The following is a 17,666-nucleotide window of genomic DNA, read 5'->3' on the forward strand; positions in this document are numbered from 1 at the left end:
TTCCCATTCAAACATTCCAGGATCCAGCTTTTCTTTTGGTCCAGAGCTCTGCTTCACCATGTCCGCAACCGGTAACTCCAGGGTTGCGATGGGAACGGGATAATTGTCCTCATTAGCTTGACTGTGCTCCTGTACTGGTCCCCTGAGCTGGGCTCAGGCTGGGCTGCAGTGAGGGAAGGACAGGGGAGTGTTACCAATTCTTCAGCGCCACCTGGGTTCACACCAGTGACCTCCTGGGTTCACATCAGTGACCTCCTGGAGTCACAGGACTTCGGGAGCCGGTTCCTGGCCTTGGCAGCCTCCTCTGCGGGGATGTCCTGGATTCCTCACCATCTCTGCTGCCATAGGGCCTCGCCCTTCTCCGTGGCCAGCGGTTCCTGCAGGATGGAATGTTGTTCCTGCTGTCCTCCACTGGCTTTTCAGCCAGGATCCAGGAGGGAAAAATAAACTCCTGGGGACACAGCTGACCCTGTTCTCTTCCTACTTACCAAGTATTTACGCAGCACGCAGATGAAAAGTCAAAGGTATTTCTAGAGGTTTTGTCCCTCCCCATCCTTCTCCTCCTTTTCCCTTCCTTCTTTTGAAACCACAGGGAGAGGGTCAGACACAGTTAAGTGGCCCCAAGCCTGGGAGTAAGTGCTCTGGTTGTCTGTAACCACAGGGTTATGATTCTCTGCAGTGGGTACTGCTGTTTTGGGAAGGCTCCTCAGAGGCCTTTAAAGACCACCCAGTAGTAGCATCTCCAAAAGCAGCTGAAAAAACCGAGGCCCACACAGAGAAAGGAGGACCCAGGACACATGGTATCCACAGCAAGCAGGACCCAGGTTTCCAGGCTTGTAACCCTGTGACCTGGCAACCATACTGTGCCTAGCTGGGAGCTGTCATTCTGTGATTGAGAGAATAGACATGGGCTTCAGCCAGAAAACTCAAGGTCCTATAGTTTCTAGGCTCTCGGGAAACTCAGTCCAAATACATGGATGACTGTAGTTGGTGCAAGGAGGGGAACCAAGCCCTGACAGACGAATTTACCCACCCCTCTCTCCTGGTAAGGTTTACAGATATTCCAGAGGTAAGACCCTGAGGGTCCATTTTCTCTTTCCTCAAATATGAGAAGAATGGGTTTGCAAAATAAAAAGAAAATAGATTACCCTGCTGGAAAACAGACTACCCTGCTAGAATTCAAGACCAGCTCCTGTGGGAATGCAAACACCCAGCAGTGTACTGTTGTTTGCTTTTAAAACAACCAATACAATTCTCTCTTCTTTTGACAGGACATAAAGACCATTCTGTTTGGTTCCAGCTTTTGCTGTTTCAATGAAGAGTGGAAACTTCAGAGTTTTTCCTTTAACGACTCAGCGTCATTAAAATATGGCATCGTGCAGAACAAGGCAGGTTGTTTTTAAGTGCCCCCGGGGACCCTGCTGTGGGCCCATCATGGACAGGGACACACGTCCTCCAGTTTGGTAAATCCTGTGGGTGTTGCCTGTGCCAGCCCCTCATTTGCTGAGTTGTCACCCAGGGCAGGAACTTCACGTGTGGCTGGCAGAGCAGAGTGGGGCAACATGACCACTGCCGTGAGGGGTACATGATGCTGGAGGGGAGAGGGAGCAGGAAGGGGCCCTGTGTCCGGTCAGGGGTACCAGAGAGGGTCCTTCAGCTAAGTATTGAGCGATGATTTTGCAGGTGGAGCTGGAGAAAGGACACTGGAGGCAGGGGGCAGCATGAACAAAGGGAGGCTGTGTGAAAATACAGGGACTGAGGAAGGGGCAAAAGTATCAAGCGTGAGGACCAGAAGTGTGCGGGGAGGATATGATAAAAGACAGGGAAATGTAAGTAGATTGTGGCAGGATTTGAACATGGCTTATACACAGTTGCCAAGATACACATTTTCAGGGCCAGAAGATACTGTAAAATCTGGCAGCTTATCCAGGTTCCGTTTCTCAAGCCCCAGGAGCCTCCCCCTGCCCCACACTGCCTGAGGAAGAACCCCAAGACCACCCACTTCTGCCCCTAACTTGGCCAAGTCAGCACATCTTCTTGCACCCCGAGTTCAAGGGCACCCACGGCCCCTGCTCTGACAGTCCTTGTACTTGTTGATGCCTACAGGGGTGAGCTCCTCAAGGAGCCCTCTCCCTCCAAGACACACCTACTAGGTGCTGAGGCAGGCCACCGGCTGGGGAACAAGATTGCTTACACAAGCGGAGGCTGCCCAAGGGGCTCACTTCTAGCTGAGATGGTCAGGGAAGCCTTCCTGGAGGAGGAGGCCTTTAGGATGGGCCTTGAAGGCTGGGTAGACAATTGACACCGTCAGCCTGTGGACACGGAAACACGTCTCTGGATGCCTGGACACCCATGGTGACAGCCCCTGACGGGTTGTGAAGAGTCACTTTCCCCCCATCACACACCACAGACTTTGCTCCTTCCTCTAGCGACGGGCACCTGGCCCTCTGTCACCCCCTCTCTGTGACTCAGGGTCAGCACTTCACAGAAGTAGTCGCCACGCAGGAGACCCCTGTTTGAGGCTCTGTAACCTGCTGGAGGAGGCTGGTTCTGGAGGAGCAGGTGGCCCTGCCCTGGGTCAGTTCTCACAGGCACTGACATGCGTCCTTCTTTGCAGGGTGGTCCCTGTGGGGTTCTGGCAGCTGTCCAAGGCTGTGTCCTACAGAAACTCCTGTTTGAAGGAGATAGCGGAGCTGACTGTGCTCGGTAAGTCGGCGCTCATTCCGGCAATAGCTTCTCTTCCCAAGGCTTCTCCTCACTGTCCAGAAAAAATAAGCAAGGAAACGTGTGTTTGTTCCCTGATATTTCCCGTCTTCTGGAAAGGGAAACGGTGGCTGGCTAACAGGGCCAGTGCTGACCAGTTTAAATGACCTGCATGCCATTTGTTTCTAAGAGCAGGGAGGCTTGTTAAGTCCTGTGCCACATGGGAAGTGGCAGTTGGAACAGCACTGAAACTCAGGCCACCCCCTCCTCAGGAGTGGAGCACAGCAACCCCCCAAATCCCGTCCACACCCAGGTCAGCCTGCCGACCCCTCCGCTGAGCCCAGGTCTCCCCTCCCTCCCCTCGTTCCCCCACCTCTGCTAACAGCCATCCCCACACAGTCCAGCCAGACCTGCAGGATACGGCTTCCTCCCCTCGGCCATTCTTTCTCCACCTCACACACTGAGTGTTTGCACACAGCCCCTCCTTCTCATCCTCACTCCCTCCACAGACATTTCTGGAACATTCTCTCTGTGCGGGTACCAGTGATTCAGAGAGGAATAGACGCATTCTCTGTTCTCCAGAGTGCTCTGTGAGGTTGAGGGATGGAGAGAAATCCATAATCCTACCTTGTGGTTGGTGCTCAGATAGAAGGATTATCGAGGGGCTACCCAAGGCTGGGGCCAGCTCGGCCAGTTTGAGGAGGCAGCCCTCTTACCTTAACCAGTAACTGTGTGCCCAGTGGTACTGAGTCACCCTCAGATTTACAGAACTTCTGGCACTTGTCTTTTTTTCTTTTTTAGTTCAAATCTAATATACATACAGAAGAGTACACAACTCAAAAAAGGGCACAACTCGTGTATGTTCTGCTTAATGAATTATTGCAAAATCACACACCCATGAACACAGCACCCAGATCAAGAAAGAAAATATTTCCAGCTCCCTGGAAGCATCCTCCTGCCCAGTAGATACCTCCATTCTCTTCTCCAAAGTTGTGATTAAGCGGATTTGAAAATCACAGCTTAGTTTTGACAATTCCTGAACTTTAATTAAAGGGACTTGCCTTTTTTTTTTTAAAGACAACAAGGCCCACCCACCATTTATTCACGTTCAAATTCCTGGGAAAGACACTAGTTCCCCAGACATCCAGCCAAGCTTGTACAAACGAAACACATTTTACCAGCTTAGAGGATGTGGCCTTAGACAGGATCCAAGTGAAGGTGGCTTTTCATGCTTGGCATTTTAGAATTTGTCCGATAATATGATTTGTCTAATTACTTTACAAAGTAACAATCAAGGTGCTTGGTTTCAAACTGAAAGGTGCTAACCGTAAGCATAGCATAACTACAGCCGGAAGCCCAGCGACACAACATTTGCACAGCAAGGTCTGACCTTGTCCTGTTCTTCTCCCCAGTGCCTGCTCTGGGGTCCAGTCCAGCAAAGTGCGGCCCGCACAATGAGTGTCCGATGGTCAGGGACACTCCTGGCTGGCTGGCTGGCTGGGACTGGCTAAGCGAGGGACCTCTGGCTGCCTGCCCTCTAAGGGTGCAGGGACCCTCTCCGAGCACATATACACCTCCACCCCTACCTTCCCTCCTTGTGCTGCAGAGAGGCGCACAGGGAGGACTTAATAGGCACTTGGAGGGCGTGCGGGCCTCAACAAGGCAGCTGTGGCCTTGCCCTCATGGCACCTACGACTGAACATGAGAGCCAGATGAACAGGAGGTCCCAGGGGGATGTGACGTGCAGGGAGCTCAGGACCCACCCGGACGTGAAGAGGGTCAGGCAGGCTTGCTGGAGGAGTGACGTTTTAATCTTACTGAGATCCGGAGGATGAGCAGGGCTCGTGACTGGCTTCACACACACCCTGGCACAGGCTTGTTCCTCCCTCGATTTCTCCTTTCCCAGCAAATCCCTCAGCCTCCTTCCCTGGCTCCTCACGCGCAGAGGCCATGGCCTCAGGGCCGCCTTCCCCGACCTCCCCAGACGCTGCCTGCAAGGCCCCCACCATTGGATGCCCTTTTTATCCAAGTCATTACCTGTCCATTGTCTGTGCCCCAGAACACAAGCCCCCTGAGAACAGGGGCCTTCCTAAGCTGCCTGGGCCGTAGCCCGTCCCTGGCATCCAGCCCCAGGCCTGGTGCACAGAAGAGAGCCCTCGGAACTTTTGTTGAATGAACGCACGGACAAACATATGAGTTATCCAGACTGACTGCTGGGAGGGGAGGGGATAGTATTCCAGTAAGGAGAACAACATGTGCAGAGGCCCGAGGGCAGGGAGTGGAGCTGAGAGTCGCCTGGGGTGGCCAGGGCAGAGTGTAGGTGGCAGGGCGAGACCTGGGCCAGGGGGCCCTCAGGGCCCAGTGGCTTGCTCAGGTCAAGCCTTGGCCTTACCCCTTGTGGGAGGTGTTTGATAATTCATTTCAGCCGTGCTTTTGAACTTGGACTTTGGACTTCTTGGGGGAAGTTGTAGATCATTTCCCAACAGTCAGGAAGGGGTGTATAAGTTGGTTCCCGGAAGGGCCGTTTCTGCCCAGGGCACAAGGCAGGCTTGGCTCCTTGTCACCCGCCCTACAGCCCCACTAAGGGGATGTGACAGCCTCTGGATCCCCGGGCACGTCCTCGGGAGAGAGTTCTGCTCGCCACACCTGAGAGGGGAGCTAGGGCTTGGAAGGCAGAAAGCCATTCAGGCTGGGGGCCCAAGACGGGCTCTGGGTAGAAAGAAAACTGTACCAGCTGTGGGAAGAAGAGTTGGGGCCAGCTTAGATTGAAGGCCCTCGGAGGCCGGGCTGGTGGGGCAGGAGGGGAGGAGGCTGGAAGGGGCTGCTGGCTGCTGGGATCTATGTGTGGGGTGTGCCTGGTGGGAAGGAGCCCCGCTCTGGGGGAAGGCTGCCTGGCTGGGCCAGAGGAAGCCTGTGCCGAGCAGCCAGGAGAGCTCGGCCTGCTGGCCAGGCAGGGTCCCGCCCACGAGAAGCGCGGAAGGGTTCATGCTGCAGAAGAGTGACCTCACCTTTCTTTGGAGTCCCACAACCGTGGGTGCTCCTCGTAAGTCCCTCCCCTGTTGCACCTCCATGCCTGCGGCCCCAGGCCCTGCACCCAGAGCTGCTCTCCATGCAGGCTGAGCATAGTGGTCTGGCTTCCTGCTGGTGCTGGTGGCCCAGCAGGCCCAATAGTGGGCATTCTTCCTACCCAACCGAGAGGGAGGGGCGGAGAGCTTGGCCCAGTGACCCAGCTGCTCTCATCTAGCCGAGACCGCTGAAAGTGCCTCAGGGGACTCAGGGAGACAGGGCTCCGAGGGGGAGCAGCTGGGGGAGCTCCCAGTGGTGATGGGCTGTGGGCAAGGAGCACCAGCTGCCTCCACACCCCCCATCCTATGTGTCCTCCTCTGGCTTCCGCTGCTGTGGGCCTAGCTTTGCTGAGGCGTGAGCCTGCCTCGGGGCTGGAAGCCAACTGGGGGTGAGAGGAGAGAGTCCTCCCGGGTTCAGGCTAGGACTTGGGTCAAGCAAAGGCCAGGGGAGTGAGCGGCCGGGGCCTGGGGCTGGCAGCCGAGGGGGGAGGTGAGAGCGGAGTCTGGATCGCCGCTTGCTGAGGTGAGGCCCTGCAGATCGGAGGCCACAGAAAGTCACCCTTGGCAAGTGGGTGTTGGTGCAGCCTATAGGTGCCCGTGCTGAGGCTGCGGGGAGTGCCCAGCTCTGTGGTCCTTGGCCTGTCCCAGGATGGCGGTTGCTGAAGAGAGCACTGGACCGGCCAGAGACCTGGATTACAGTTGTGGGCCAGCAAGGCCTCACTTTCTCCATTTGTGAATCTCTGTCCTGCCCAAGTCTGACTCAGTGAGGAAATGCAAACCAAATCCTTTGTAAATCAAGGGCTGTGCAAGTGGGTGGGACCTTGAGATCACTTGCTGTGGTACATATGGGGAAACTGAGTCCCAGAGAGGGAAAGATGCTTGTCCAGGTTCACACCTGACCTCCGGGGCAGAGCTAAGCACGTCTGTCACACCACACTGTGCCCTAGAAGGGACTCTGAGCCCCAGGCGAGCCAGAGAGGCCAGGAGGGGCTGGTGCCGGGAGGCCGAGTGTCATGGGCTTGAAACACCCGAGGGCTGGACACCCAGATGGACTCTCAGTGACCAAGGTGCAGCTCTTTAGGCTCTGTAGTTTACGAAGGGCTTCTAGGCAGAAGCTCCCCATTTTTCCTAATTTGGGAAAAAAAAAAAAAATCAGAAGAGTACAGAAGAGTAATACGGCAAACCCCTGGGGACCTGCTGCCTCATGTGAGTAAAGGATGACATTCGACATCCCTGCGGGAACCTCTCGCAGCCCCGGCTCCTCTGGTTTCCTTGATTCATTTGTAAGATCTTAATATTGATTGTTTGGGTCATTGATGTCGCTGCACAGGCTGGTGTGCTGAGCTGGGTTTGAGCCTTCAGTACTCCCTTTTGACTCTGAAATTCCAAGATTTCAGAAATGATCCGGTTTAAAAAAAAAAAAAGGGAAGAAAAAACCAGGCAAGCTCCTCTGTTCTCTTTAGGAGCACTGCGTTGGCCCTCATGCCACACAGAGGCGGCACCTGCAGCTGCTGAATGCTGGGCCCTTTGGGAGCTCTGGGACCAGGGCCGGTGGGCCTTCCAGCACTGGGTCTGCAGGCCTGGGCGGGCGTGGCCCCCTGCTCGCCATCTCCCCCCACGACTGACGGGGAAACGGTTCTGTGAAAGCCGCACGAGGATGTGACTGCGGCCTCCAGGGAAATCATGCTGAAATAAAGGCTTCTTGGCAGAGGTGGTGTTTTTTCTGCAGGACTGTCTGGCTTCATTAAGACTCATCCCATCAGGCCGGCAGCGGCCTCTCCTCAACTGGGGACGACAGAGCCGGGCGGCAGGGCTCGGTGTTTTTCCACTTGAGGAGGGGCTGTGCCAGCCGGCTCGGCTCGTGGGAAGCGATGGTGAGCCTCGTTCCCCTGAAGGCTTGGGGAGCGCCACAGGCAAGGGAGCTGTCCTCTCGCCTCTACTTCCCTTCTCAACTGGGGAAGTCGAGGCCCAGAGAAGGAGGGGCACTGGCCCAAGGCCCCTCTGGACCCGTTAGCGGAGCCAGGCTTGGAACCCAGGTCTGGTGGTCCCCAGGCCAGCTCTGGCAGCGTTTGACCCTGAAAGGGGGCAGAAAGGTCTGCAGTCATTCGCCAGCTTTCTTCTGATTCTTCTATAGGCTCAGGCTAGCGGGCACATCAGGGTGGGCTGGAGAGCCTGTTTTGAGTTAATGATGGTAAAAACATCTTTTTAATCTGAAAGACTTGGGTAATTAAGCCCAACACAGGATGTATTACTTCCTGATGCCCATCGCCCATGCCCATTGTCTCCTTAGACAAATCCTGCACTTCTTCTGTGAGGTATTAGACTCTTTTAAAGAAACTTCTCTTGGTGCGAGAGCCCGGCCGGGTGCTAGATTCACGGTAGGGGTTCGATGAGCGCGTGCATGACTGATGAAGGCGGTGCAGGACCACCCTGGTCACCGAGGTGAAGGCAGACCCTGAGTTCCCCCGTGAACGTGGAGGCCGGCGATTCCCTACAGTGCCTCCCTCCTCCCTCTTGTCATCCGCACGCACCCCAGCCCTGAATCCCCTGTGGCTGGTTACCTGGCAGAAGGGCTGGGCTGGAATGATGCTTGGGGGCATCTGGCCCAGGGTCTGCATTTTGGACATTCATCTCCTTGGAATCACAACCCACGGTAGCGGACTCCGTCATCCCCAGAGCTTGTTTCCTGCCCCACCCCCGTCCCGGTGACCGTCGGTTGTGTCAGTCCCACCTCCTGAGCACCCACACCCATCCCCTTCCCGCCGCTGCCCAGGACGAGGGTGCCCTGCTCCTCAGCTGAGCTGTACAGCCAGTGCCCGAGCAGCACTGCTGCTCTATCTTGCCCTCCCTCCAGTCCTCACTGTACATCCTCACCACAGGCTCCTCTTACAGCACAGATGTGACCAGGGCACTCCCCAGCCAACTCCCTCGACATGGGCAGGAGTGGGGCAAAGTTACGCCTGGATTGTATCCTCTGTCTAGAATGTCTATGCTGGAAAACCTCCAGACGGAGCTACCAGGTCACCTTCCAAACATTCACTATGTTCCACACCAACTTACTGAAGCAGGTACCGCTTGCCTGAAAGCTTCTCAGTGCAGCCACAAATAAGATTTTAAAAACCAACATATATTAAGTACTTATCGCATGCCAGGCACTGTTAGAAGCACTTCACACGTATTACTTCATTAATCATTAAAACCACCCTATGAAGGAGGTACTATTATTGTCCTCTTTTAAAAGGGGGAAACTGAGGCACAGAGACTAAGTGATTCACCCAAGGTCACACAGTTAGTAAAAACTGGACAAAGTGAAACAGCAGTGAGGGAAGGAGGAGAGCGTGGCGAGGTGGAACCAGCCACCTGGAGCTCCTGGTGTTGGGGACCAGCATCCCTTTGCCTCTGAGCCCATCTTTCCTGCACCTGCAACGCTATCAAGAGATCTGGCTCCTGGGCCCGGCCTATCTTCCAGGTCTCACAGGCTCTAATTACAGACCCTCTGAACTTCCGTGTTTCTACACAAAAGTTCTCATTCTTTTCATTGGCTTCCATTTAGTCTCTCCATCCTTCCCTGTGTCTTCTCCAGCATGCTCCTCCCCGTGTCAGCTACAGACACAGCTTTCCAGAAAACGGTAGCACTGGGAGAAGTGCGGTGGTCGGGCCTGGGTTCCATTCCTGGCTCAAGGCCTTGGGGAAGCCCCTTGCCCTCGCTGGCCTTCGCCTCCCCACCCAGATCCTTTCTCCTTTGTCCAATGGGCCCTGCTTTCCAGGCCCTCCTTGGTCCTTGCCAGCCTCTCCTGAATCCCAGAGCAATGTTTCCTCACCTTTGTTTTCGTAGTTGACAGTGGCCCAGGGCCAGTGCTTCCCGAATCTCAGGTGCCCGGTTCGCTGGTGGTGTGGTAGCTGTTTCCAGAGGAGCAGGCAGGCTTCCTGAGGCTGCAGACATACCAGGCAGTCTGTGTTTCATTTCTCAAGTGGTTGAGTGCTTGTTTGTCTCATTGAGTTAGAAGGATTGCCTGGTGTCAGCGGCTTGTCATCACTTTCACATCAGATATAGGGAGTTCACCATCCTGTGAACCCTCTGGCCACAGCCAAAGTGGGCACTTGACGTTTCCATAAAGACAACAGCAATGGGTACCCTTTATTGAGCATTCTCCACATGCCAGGCACTGGGCCATGGACCTTACACAGATCATCTCATTTAAAGCTCCCAACACGATGAAGGAGGTACTACTGCCCCAGCCAGTCTAGGGATGGGGAAACTGAGGGACCCTCTGTCACGTTGCCTCCCACTTTAAAGTCACTGGACCACAACAGCCTGGGTGCAGACGGCTGGCTCTGTGGCCCAGGGACTGGGCCATGACCACGTGCTGCCCACCATGGTGACCTGTGTCCTGGTCTCCGGGTTCTCCTCTCCTACCCTGGAGAGGAAGGACAAACACCAGTTTTCACCCGCTCCCCACCCAACAGCTCAGCCTAGAGCTTAGGGTACTTGGTGACTGAAAACATGGAAGCTCCCTCTACATTGCTGGGAGCCCTGGCGTCAAGCCCCTTTTGTTTGTTAGGTAGTGAGACACTCAGACGCTCAGCCTGCCTTCGTAGGAATTTAAGAAAACTTCCCAGAATCCAGGGGTGGGCAAGAAGCACAGCTCTGTGGAGCCCTGGAGACGGAAAGAGCGTCTGTACATGGCCGTTGCTTCTTCTGTCTTTCTCATGGACTTCATGCACTAAGGGCCTCTTCGTTACTGTTTTTATGGTAAGAGGTCTCTCTGCCATTTTTGACACCACTGGCTGCCTGTCCTTCTCCAGCCCTTTTGCTCCCAAGACTGTAACGGCCCGTCTCCGAGCTCTGCCCTTCCTGCCTGCCTCCCCTGCCTCTCCCACGCGCTGGAGTTCCACCGGGCTCCAGCCTTGGCCGTGGCCTCTGCCTTCCTCATCCTCTCTCTGGGAAATCTTAGCCACGCGGGGTGCCGAGGACCCCTCACATGCTGCTGGTTCGTAAGCCTCTACTCAGCCCGAGCTGCTCTCCTGGGCTTTAGAGAGACGGCTTCACCTGGGCGTCCCACGTGCACCTCCAACTGCCCCCCCCGTCCCCCCCGTCGTCCCACATGCACCTCCAGCTGCCCCCCCGTGCCCCCCCGTCATCCCACGTGCACCTCCAGCTCCCCACCCCACCCCGTCCCCGCCCTGTGTTCCCCATTTCAGTTGGTGGCACCACCATGCACTCACCAAAGCCCAGCCATCATCCCGAATCCTCCCTTTCCCACGTCCCCACGCCCGATGTCCAGGTAACCGGCCAGTCAGGCTACTTTCCCCTCAGCGCTCGTGGTCTGGTCTCCTATCCGCTGGGGGAGCGCGGGGCACCTGCTTGCGTGAGTCGCTGTCTCCAGGGGCCTGGGTGTCGGGACTGGCCAAGGTTGGGCGGGGCAGGGCGGTGCCCCTGCCTGGGATGGCAGCAGTTGCAGGCTCAGTGCCCTGGGCTTTGTCAGAACCCGCAGCCTTTTCTTCCACTGCTCCGGGCCCTGCCGAGTGTCCAGAGGCCCCTTCGCTCCCGTGGGTGATTTCCTCAGCCTGCTCCTCCTCCAGCCCTGCTGGGGCCCCTCCCTCACAGCTCTTCCCTTGGTCTTCATCTGCAGAGGCCCTCCTCCCGGGCTCTGCCCGAGCCCCTGGGCCGCAGGGCTCCAATGGGCAGCAGAGGAAAGGACAGGCCATCTGCCACAGGGCTGCGCTGTCTCTGACGTCTGTCCCCATAGGCATAAACACACTTCCCTTTTCGTCTTCAGGCAGCTGCAGCCTTCAGACGCTCGTAGGACCCGCTGCCTGGCCCTGGCCATCGCGGACATTGTGTGGCGGGCTGGAGGCCACAAGAGAGCCGTGGTCACACTGTAAGTGCTTCCCTGGGCTGTGTTGCGACCGCTCCACCTTGGGCGGGCACAGCTACAGGCCAGCTGGCTGTGCGCTTCCTGTCCTTGGGGAAATCGTCGTCTCACACAGGCCGTCTGGGCCTGAGGACCGTGTCTGTGCCCTCCCAGACCCCTGCCCTGTGCTCCAGGCCAGGAGGAGCCCAGAGAGTTGGCCTGATGTGCTGGGCAGCCCCACACCAGGGGAGGGCCAGCCCTCCATGTGGCTCCGGTCGAGAGGGGTCGGATCTGGGGATCCCTCTCTGCAGGGGGTGCTGGCGGATGTAACCTGCCTGAGAAAACCCATGCCCCCGCCCCCCCCACCGGCAGCTTGTTCCCCTCTACATTTCTCTGATCCGGAGGCCTCGGAAAACAGCCTCTAGATCGACCCAGTCATTTGTACTGCTCCCCCCAAAGCACGCTCCTATTTGCCCTGTCACTTGGATCCCCGTTCCGGTGAGGAGACTCAGAGAGATGAGAGGTCAGCGGTGGTGCCAGCGCAGTCTTCTTCCCTGCTACCTCTGTCCTACTGGTGGAGGATGCCATCCTCGTAATCTATGTGGATGGCCTGCCGGCTTTTCAGCCTGACCCTTCAGAGTGGAAGCATCACTTCATCCCAGCTGTGTGGCTAAGCTTTAGTAAAGGGGGTGCCCTTTGGATACAAGCGCCACACCCTGGAAGGGGGCACAGTGGTCAGCAGAGCACAGTACTTAAGAGAAGAGACTCCAAAGGCTGACTCCCAGTGCTGTTGCTTATTGGCTCTGTGACCTTGACTAACTGACTCGACTTCTCTGTGCCTAGCCTGTTTACTCATCTAGAAAATAGGGGTGATAGTAATGATTACTTAATGGGGTGAATGTGAGAATTGAACGAGTCAACATAAATAAAATGGTATATAATGAATGACAATATCATCGATCAGTTTAAATAATTTATCCATATAAATAAGTGATAAATAATAGTATGAAGCACTTAAGGTAAGGTCTGGCTCATACTAAGTATCATGTCAGTGTTAGGTATCATCATCATTATCACTATTGTTCTTATTGAGTGCTTGTCCTTGGTACTCATGTTCTAGGTAACTTACAAACCCTGGCCCTTAGGATCTGCATGGCAGCCTTGAGAGCATATGGGGCAAAAATTCAATCTCTCCTTACTTTACAGATTAGGAAACAGAAGCGCAGAGAGGGGGCGGTGGCTGGTCCAAGGCTGCACAGCAGGCTGATGTCATAGTGGCCCTAAACCCAAATGCAGCTTCTAGTCCTTGCCTTCCTGGGCTGCACGTGCAGGTGCTGTGTAAACAGATGTCCTCCAAGAGGACAGAGGCTGGACTTCCTCAAGTCCCTAAAACACGAAGGGCAAGTGAGCATTCCTTAGTCTGGAAGCATGCTCGTCAGTGGGTGAGAGGCAGACTTCCTGCTACCAGGATTTGGGTTTGGTTATCCCGAGCTCTCCTTCGGCTGTCTTTTTTCCATCCCATATTAGCACCCACACCTCCACCACCTCCCGTTTAGTGGAGTTCTCCGGACCCGGCCTAGCGGGTGAGTTCAAAGCAGGGAAACGAGGTGCGCTTGGCTCCCTTCTTTCCTCTGGGCCACCTTTTGGTTTGTCCTCGTTGAGCAGCCCGTGTGGTTTTTGCCTTGGCTCTGGGGCCTGTCTTCTCTCCGCGCAGAGACTCATGCACCTCCCTTTCCTTTTTAGGGCTTCGAGAACACAGCAGTTCAGTCCAACCGGGAAATACAAAGCAGATGGAGTCTTAGAAACAGTACGGCTTTCTGGAAAATTATCACGCAACCTTTGGCTTTGTTTGGGGACGGTCTCCTTTCACATAAGTAAATCCTTCCTCAGTTGGGGATGGGCCAGCCTTCCCTGTGGCCCAGGCCAGCAGAATCCTCCACCTGGGATTGGGGTGCGGGCAGAGGTGGGGGCCTTTGGGATGAGCTCTGGCCAGAACTGGCTTTATGGCCAAAAGGCCAATGGGCGCCCTGTCATGTTGAGCTTGTACAGAACCTGACGTCCCTCCAGCATTCGGTGCACCATGCCTTTTGGCTAAACCCCAGCCTTCCCCGTGTCCCCCTTTATGTCATAGCATCCTCTCTGGGACTGCTATGAGAGGGTAGTGGGGATGCAAGGGAGAGGAAGTTAGAGAGCAGAGTAGAGCTTTGATGGACGGAGCACCAGCTGGAAAGCCAGACCCAAGTAAGACAAAGGACAGGAGAGAAATGAGAGACGTGTGAAAATGCGGAAACTGTGACACTTTCCCACAAATTAACCTCCTCTTCACTGAGGATTTTTGTTTTACTTAGTTTCCTTTGACCTTTTGGGCATGTGTGGCCCTGGGATCTTAATTAAGCATCTCACTTTGTTGGATGTTATCTGTGAAAGTGTTTTTTCCTGACCTGCATGAGAAAGCACAGGAGACGCATAACCACTGCTTTGCGCTGAACTCAGGACACTGCCTGCTGGGCTTAGAACAGGCCTGGTGATGGCGACCTGGGTGGGTCACCCACCCTGTTCTCCCCTGTCCCCCCACCCTCCCCGCCCCCAAGGTGCTCCTCAGATATCTGTGACTAGCCCGCAGGGTGCAGCCCCGCCCGTCAGGGCCATCCATGCATGATGCTGGCTCTGTGGCTTTAGTCCCATGATGTCTCCAATCCTGGGGCCTCTAAAGGCAGGCCCAGTGTTGCTGCAGGGCGGGAGCCCCAGAGACCCCAGCTGGGCCCTGCAGCCTTTAAATCACACACAGGTGTAGGAGTGCCTCTCCACCCCCGCTCCCGAGGTCGCCGCTCTCTGACTGCAGGGACGTTCCCCAGTGGGGTCTTGCAGCTGCTGAAGTTAGGGCCACAGAAACTAATCCAGCACGGGGGACCGTCCACCGGGCTTGGGCAGTTCACCCTGTGTGTTTGTGTTTCCCAGCTCATACTCCACAGTTTGACCTGCTACGAGGAACTGGTGACTTTTCTTCAACAGAGCGTCCATCAGGTATGAACAATGGTTTAGTTTGTGGGATGTGCGTTGCTAAGCTTCTGCTTTCTTTGTGGGAGACATGCTGGTGAACTGGGGTTGTTCCCCGTTCATCCCCACCCTGGGGTAGTGGGGCGATGTCGGCTGGAGAAGAGTGGGCTTGGGGGCAGAGGGTCCGACCTCTGCCACTATGTCCTGGAGGGCTGGCCATGGCTACAGGTAAAGGGAGCCGCTGCAGCGGGGGCTGCAGAAGCAGGGATGGAGCGGGGTCAGGCTGAAGGGGAGCAGCTATCAGACTGCGGTTATGAGAGCTTTCTCTCTGTCCGAGGGCAAGCAGCTACCTCTGCAGGTAAAGAACACTTCGTCAGTGAGTGGGGCTCAGCACCATCTGGGGAGGTGACTAGGACATGGGTTCCTGGGCTGGGTTGGAGGTCTGAGCAGCGTTGGTGGAGATCCTGATAGTAGAGGACCTTGCTTGGTGTCCCGGGAGGCAGGGCTGGGCCCGGAGGGGCCTCCGGAGCATCCTGTCTACTGGAGGAGAGCCGTGCACCTGCTCCAGGCTGTGAGATGGGGTGGAACCCAGCCAGGGCCTGGGAGCAGCCCAGTCAGAGAGCTGAGGGAATTCAGAGTTGGGCTGTAGCCTCGGGGCTTTGTGGAGGAGGTCGTTGAATGCTTCGGGGGTGGGTGAAGAACATTGTCTCCGGAGCCGTCAGCGTCAGCAGGTGTTTGCATCTAGGTTACACCCTTCAGTAGCTCTGTGACCTTGGGCAACTTACTGGAGCCTCTGTGCCTCAGTTTCCTCCTGTGTACCATGTGGATGATGACAACGGTGCCTGCCTCAGAGCGCTGTGCAAAGCGTTTGCCTGGAGCCACCGTGTCCTGCTCCGTGTTCCCGGTGGTCGTTAGCTTTCGTTGTGGGTGTTTCATCACCATGGTGATGATCACTTAAGGCAAGCTTGAGATGGGTTAGTTGTAGACAGGTAGAGACGGGAGAGAAGCATGGCAGAGGGAAGCAGCCAGAGCCGAGGGATGCTGCCTTTCTGCGCCAGCCTGTCCCGCAGGTGCGTGGGAGGGGCTCTGATGTAGGAGGGGTCCTGGCCTTGGCGCTGGGAGTCCTGGGCTGGCTGTCACTTGTTCCCGTCCCTGGCTTTCTCTGGTTCTTCATGAGCATAACCCAGTGGGCAGTCTGTAGATGCAGCGTGCTCACCACCGGCTCAGGGCCATGGGGGGCCTGGAGCAGAGACCCCGGGACCTCCTCTGGCTTATTCCTTGGTCACAAGTGGCCTCAGGAAAGTCACTGGGCTTCAGTGGCCTCATCTGGAAAGTGGAAGGTGGAGCAGTTAGCGGGTAACTTCCAGCTCTTCACTGTCCAACTGTGATTCTTAAAGAAGAGCCTTAAACGCATGGGAAAGAATGTCTTCCAAATTAAGGACCAGGCAATTTAAATAAGCAGAAAGGACACCTTTTATTAAACATACCAGAGCAGTGTGAGAATACAGCAGTGCATCTGAGAGACGAGCAAATCCTGACAGCATCAGTGTGCATTCAGGGAGGCCAGGACCAAGGGCACCTGTGTTCACACTGTCAGGTGAAGCAGAGCTGGAGGAGGGAAGCCCTGTGGGGCAAAGGAGGGGCCCTGGGGTGATTGCTCACATGACCCCAGGATCTGAGGCCCCATCATTGCCCCTGAGGCCCTGGGGTGGCCCTTCAGCACCAAGATTGTCTACATCCTTGTCTATAAGATGGGGTCTGCCTCCTCCCTTCGCCTGTACCCCCAGGGTTTCGATGAAGCCCAAGCAAGACAGTGAGTGTGAAAGAGGTTCTGAGAGTGGGACCCTCGCCAGGGGCGGGAGCTGCCTACTTCCTGCCACACCTCTGGGCTCAGAGCAATTCCCCCTCCTCTCCTGGCCTTGGTCCCTGGGTACGAGCGGTCACCATTTGGCCCTCGCTCTGGAAGGCGTTGTTTCCCCCTGCAGTTGAAATTATGCTTTTGCTGGAAGCCGTTGAGCTGCCTCAGCACTACCCTCACCAAATTCATTTTTCATGGTCTGGGCCTAGGAGGGGGTCCTCGTGCCAGGCCTGGAAATGAACACTGAACCACGTCTGCCCAAAATAAACAGCCTCCTTGCTGTGTTTTCATTACCGCTCACCCTCCTGGTGAGATGTCTGGCTGCCGCCCCCTGCGAACGGGGGGATGCTCCCGCCCCTGCCTCCCACTGGGGTTCTTGGTGGACTCAGGTCTCTCCCGGGCCAGAGCAGCTCAGTGGAACGACCCCTTCTTCCCAAGCGGTACCAGACATTTTTCCAGACCCTGCTGGTGGGTTCTGGCCCAGTTGCCTGCCTCGACTCTCCTTTCAGTGCAGGCACTTTGCCCTGTGGCCTTCCATGGCTTGGCAGCTGGAATTTGATGAGATAATTTTATAATAATAAATGTTTTAAAAACAAAATGGGATATTGGTGCCATTCAGTCGTGTTCCGGCAAGGGCCAGAGGCCCCAGGCGGGGGTCATGTCCCCGCCCTCTGCAGTCTCACCTAACCTGTCCACACGCAGGGGCATATCCACGACTCAGGATGAGGTCCCCTTGGACGTGTCCCAAGGACTGTGGAAAATGCTGGCCTGAGTATAATAATAGTTCTCCACGTTTACACAGAGAGTTGGCTTACAGCGGGAGTCTGTGTTCCTTACTTCATTGCAGTCCTGCGAGTAGGAAGGCACGGCAGTGGGGGAAACAGACCCAGGAAGTGCCGTGGCCTCCCCAGGACAATGTGCAAGTCCGTGGCAGAAGTAGGTAGGCATTTCAGAAGGGGAAATTGAGACTGAGAGAGCTTTGTCACTCCTTGAGGCAACAGACAAGACTGTAGTAGAGCTCTGACAAGGGCACCGGTGGCCCGAGTCCTCCCAGGCCTCTGTCCCCCTGCGTGGGGACATCAGCATTACTCTTTGCAATCGTCAGAGCACTTCCACCGACCTGGCCTCATAGGACGTGCAGCATAACCTAAGGAAACATACAAGGGAGGTATTTGTTATCCTCATTTT

The 17,666-nt window shown here is 55.8% G+C and overlaps 1 protein-coding gene across 1 annotated transcript in view; it reads left to right on the plus strand.

Annotated features, from left to right (window-relative positions):
* Nucleotides 1-17,666, plus strand: part of MINDY4 (MINDY lysine 48 deubiquitinase 4) — a 110,246-nt gene that overhangs the window by 67,863 nt on the left and 24,717 nt on the right. The window contains exons 8-12 of the mRNA XM_061198649.1: nt 1,272-1,388; nt 2,618-2,706; nt 11,549-11,650; nt 13,367-13,430; nt 14,582-14,647. Of these exons, the coding sequence (XP_061054632.1) occupies nt 1,272-1,388; nt 2,618-2,706; nt 11,549-11,650; nt 13,367-13,430; nt 14,582-14,647 (438 nt within the window). The remainder of the gene's footprint in view (nt 1-1,271; nt 1,389-2,617; nt 2,707-11,548; nt 11,651-13,366; nt 13,431-14,581; nt 14,648-17,666) is intronic.

The sequence above is a fragment of the Eubalaena glacialis genome, chromosome 8 (genome assembly GCF_028564815.1).
Source record: "Eubalaena glacialis isolate mEubGla1 chromosome 8, mEubGla1.1.hap2.+ XY, whole genome shotgun sequence".
NCBI lineage: Eukaryota > Metazoa > Chordata > Mammalia > Artiodactyla > Balaenidae > Eubalaena > Eubalaena glacialis.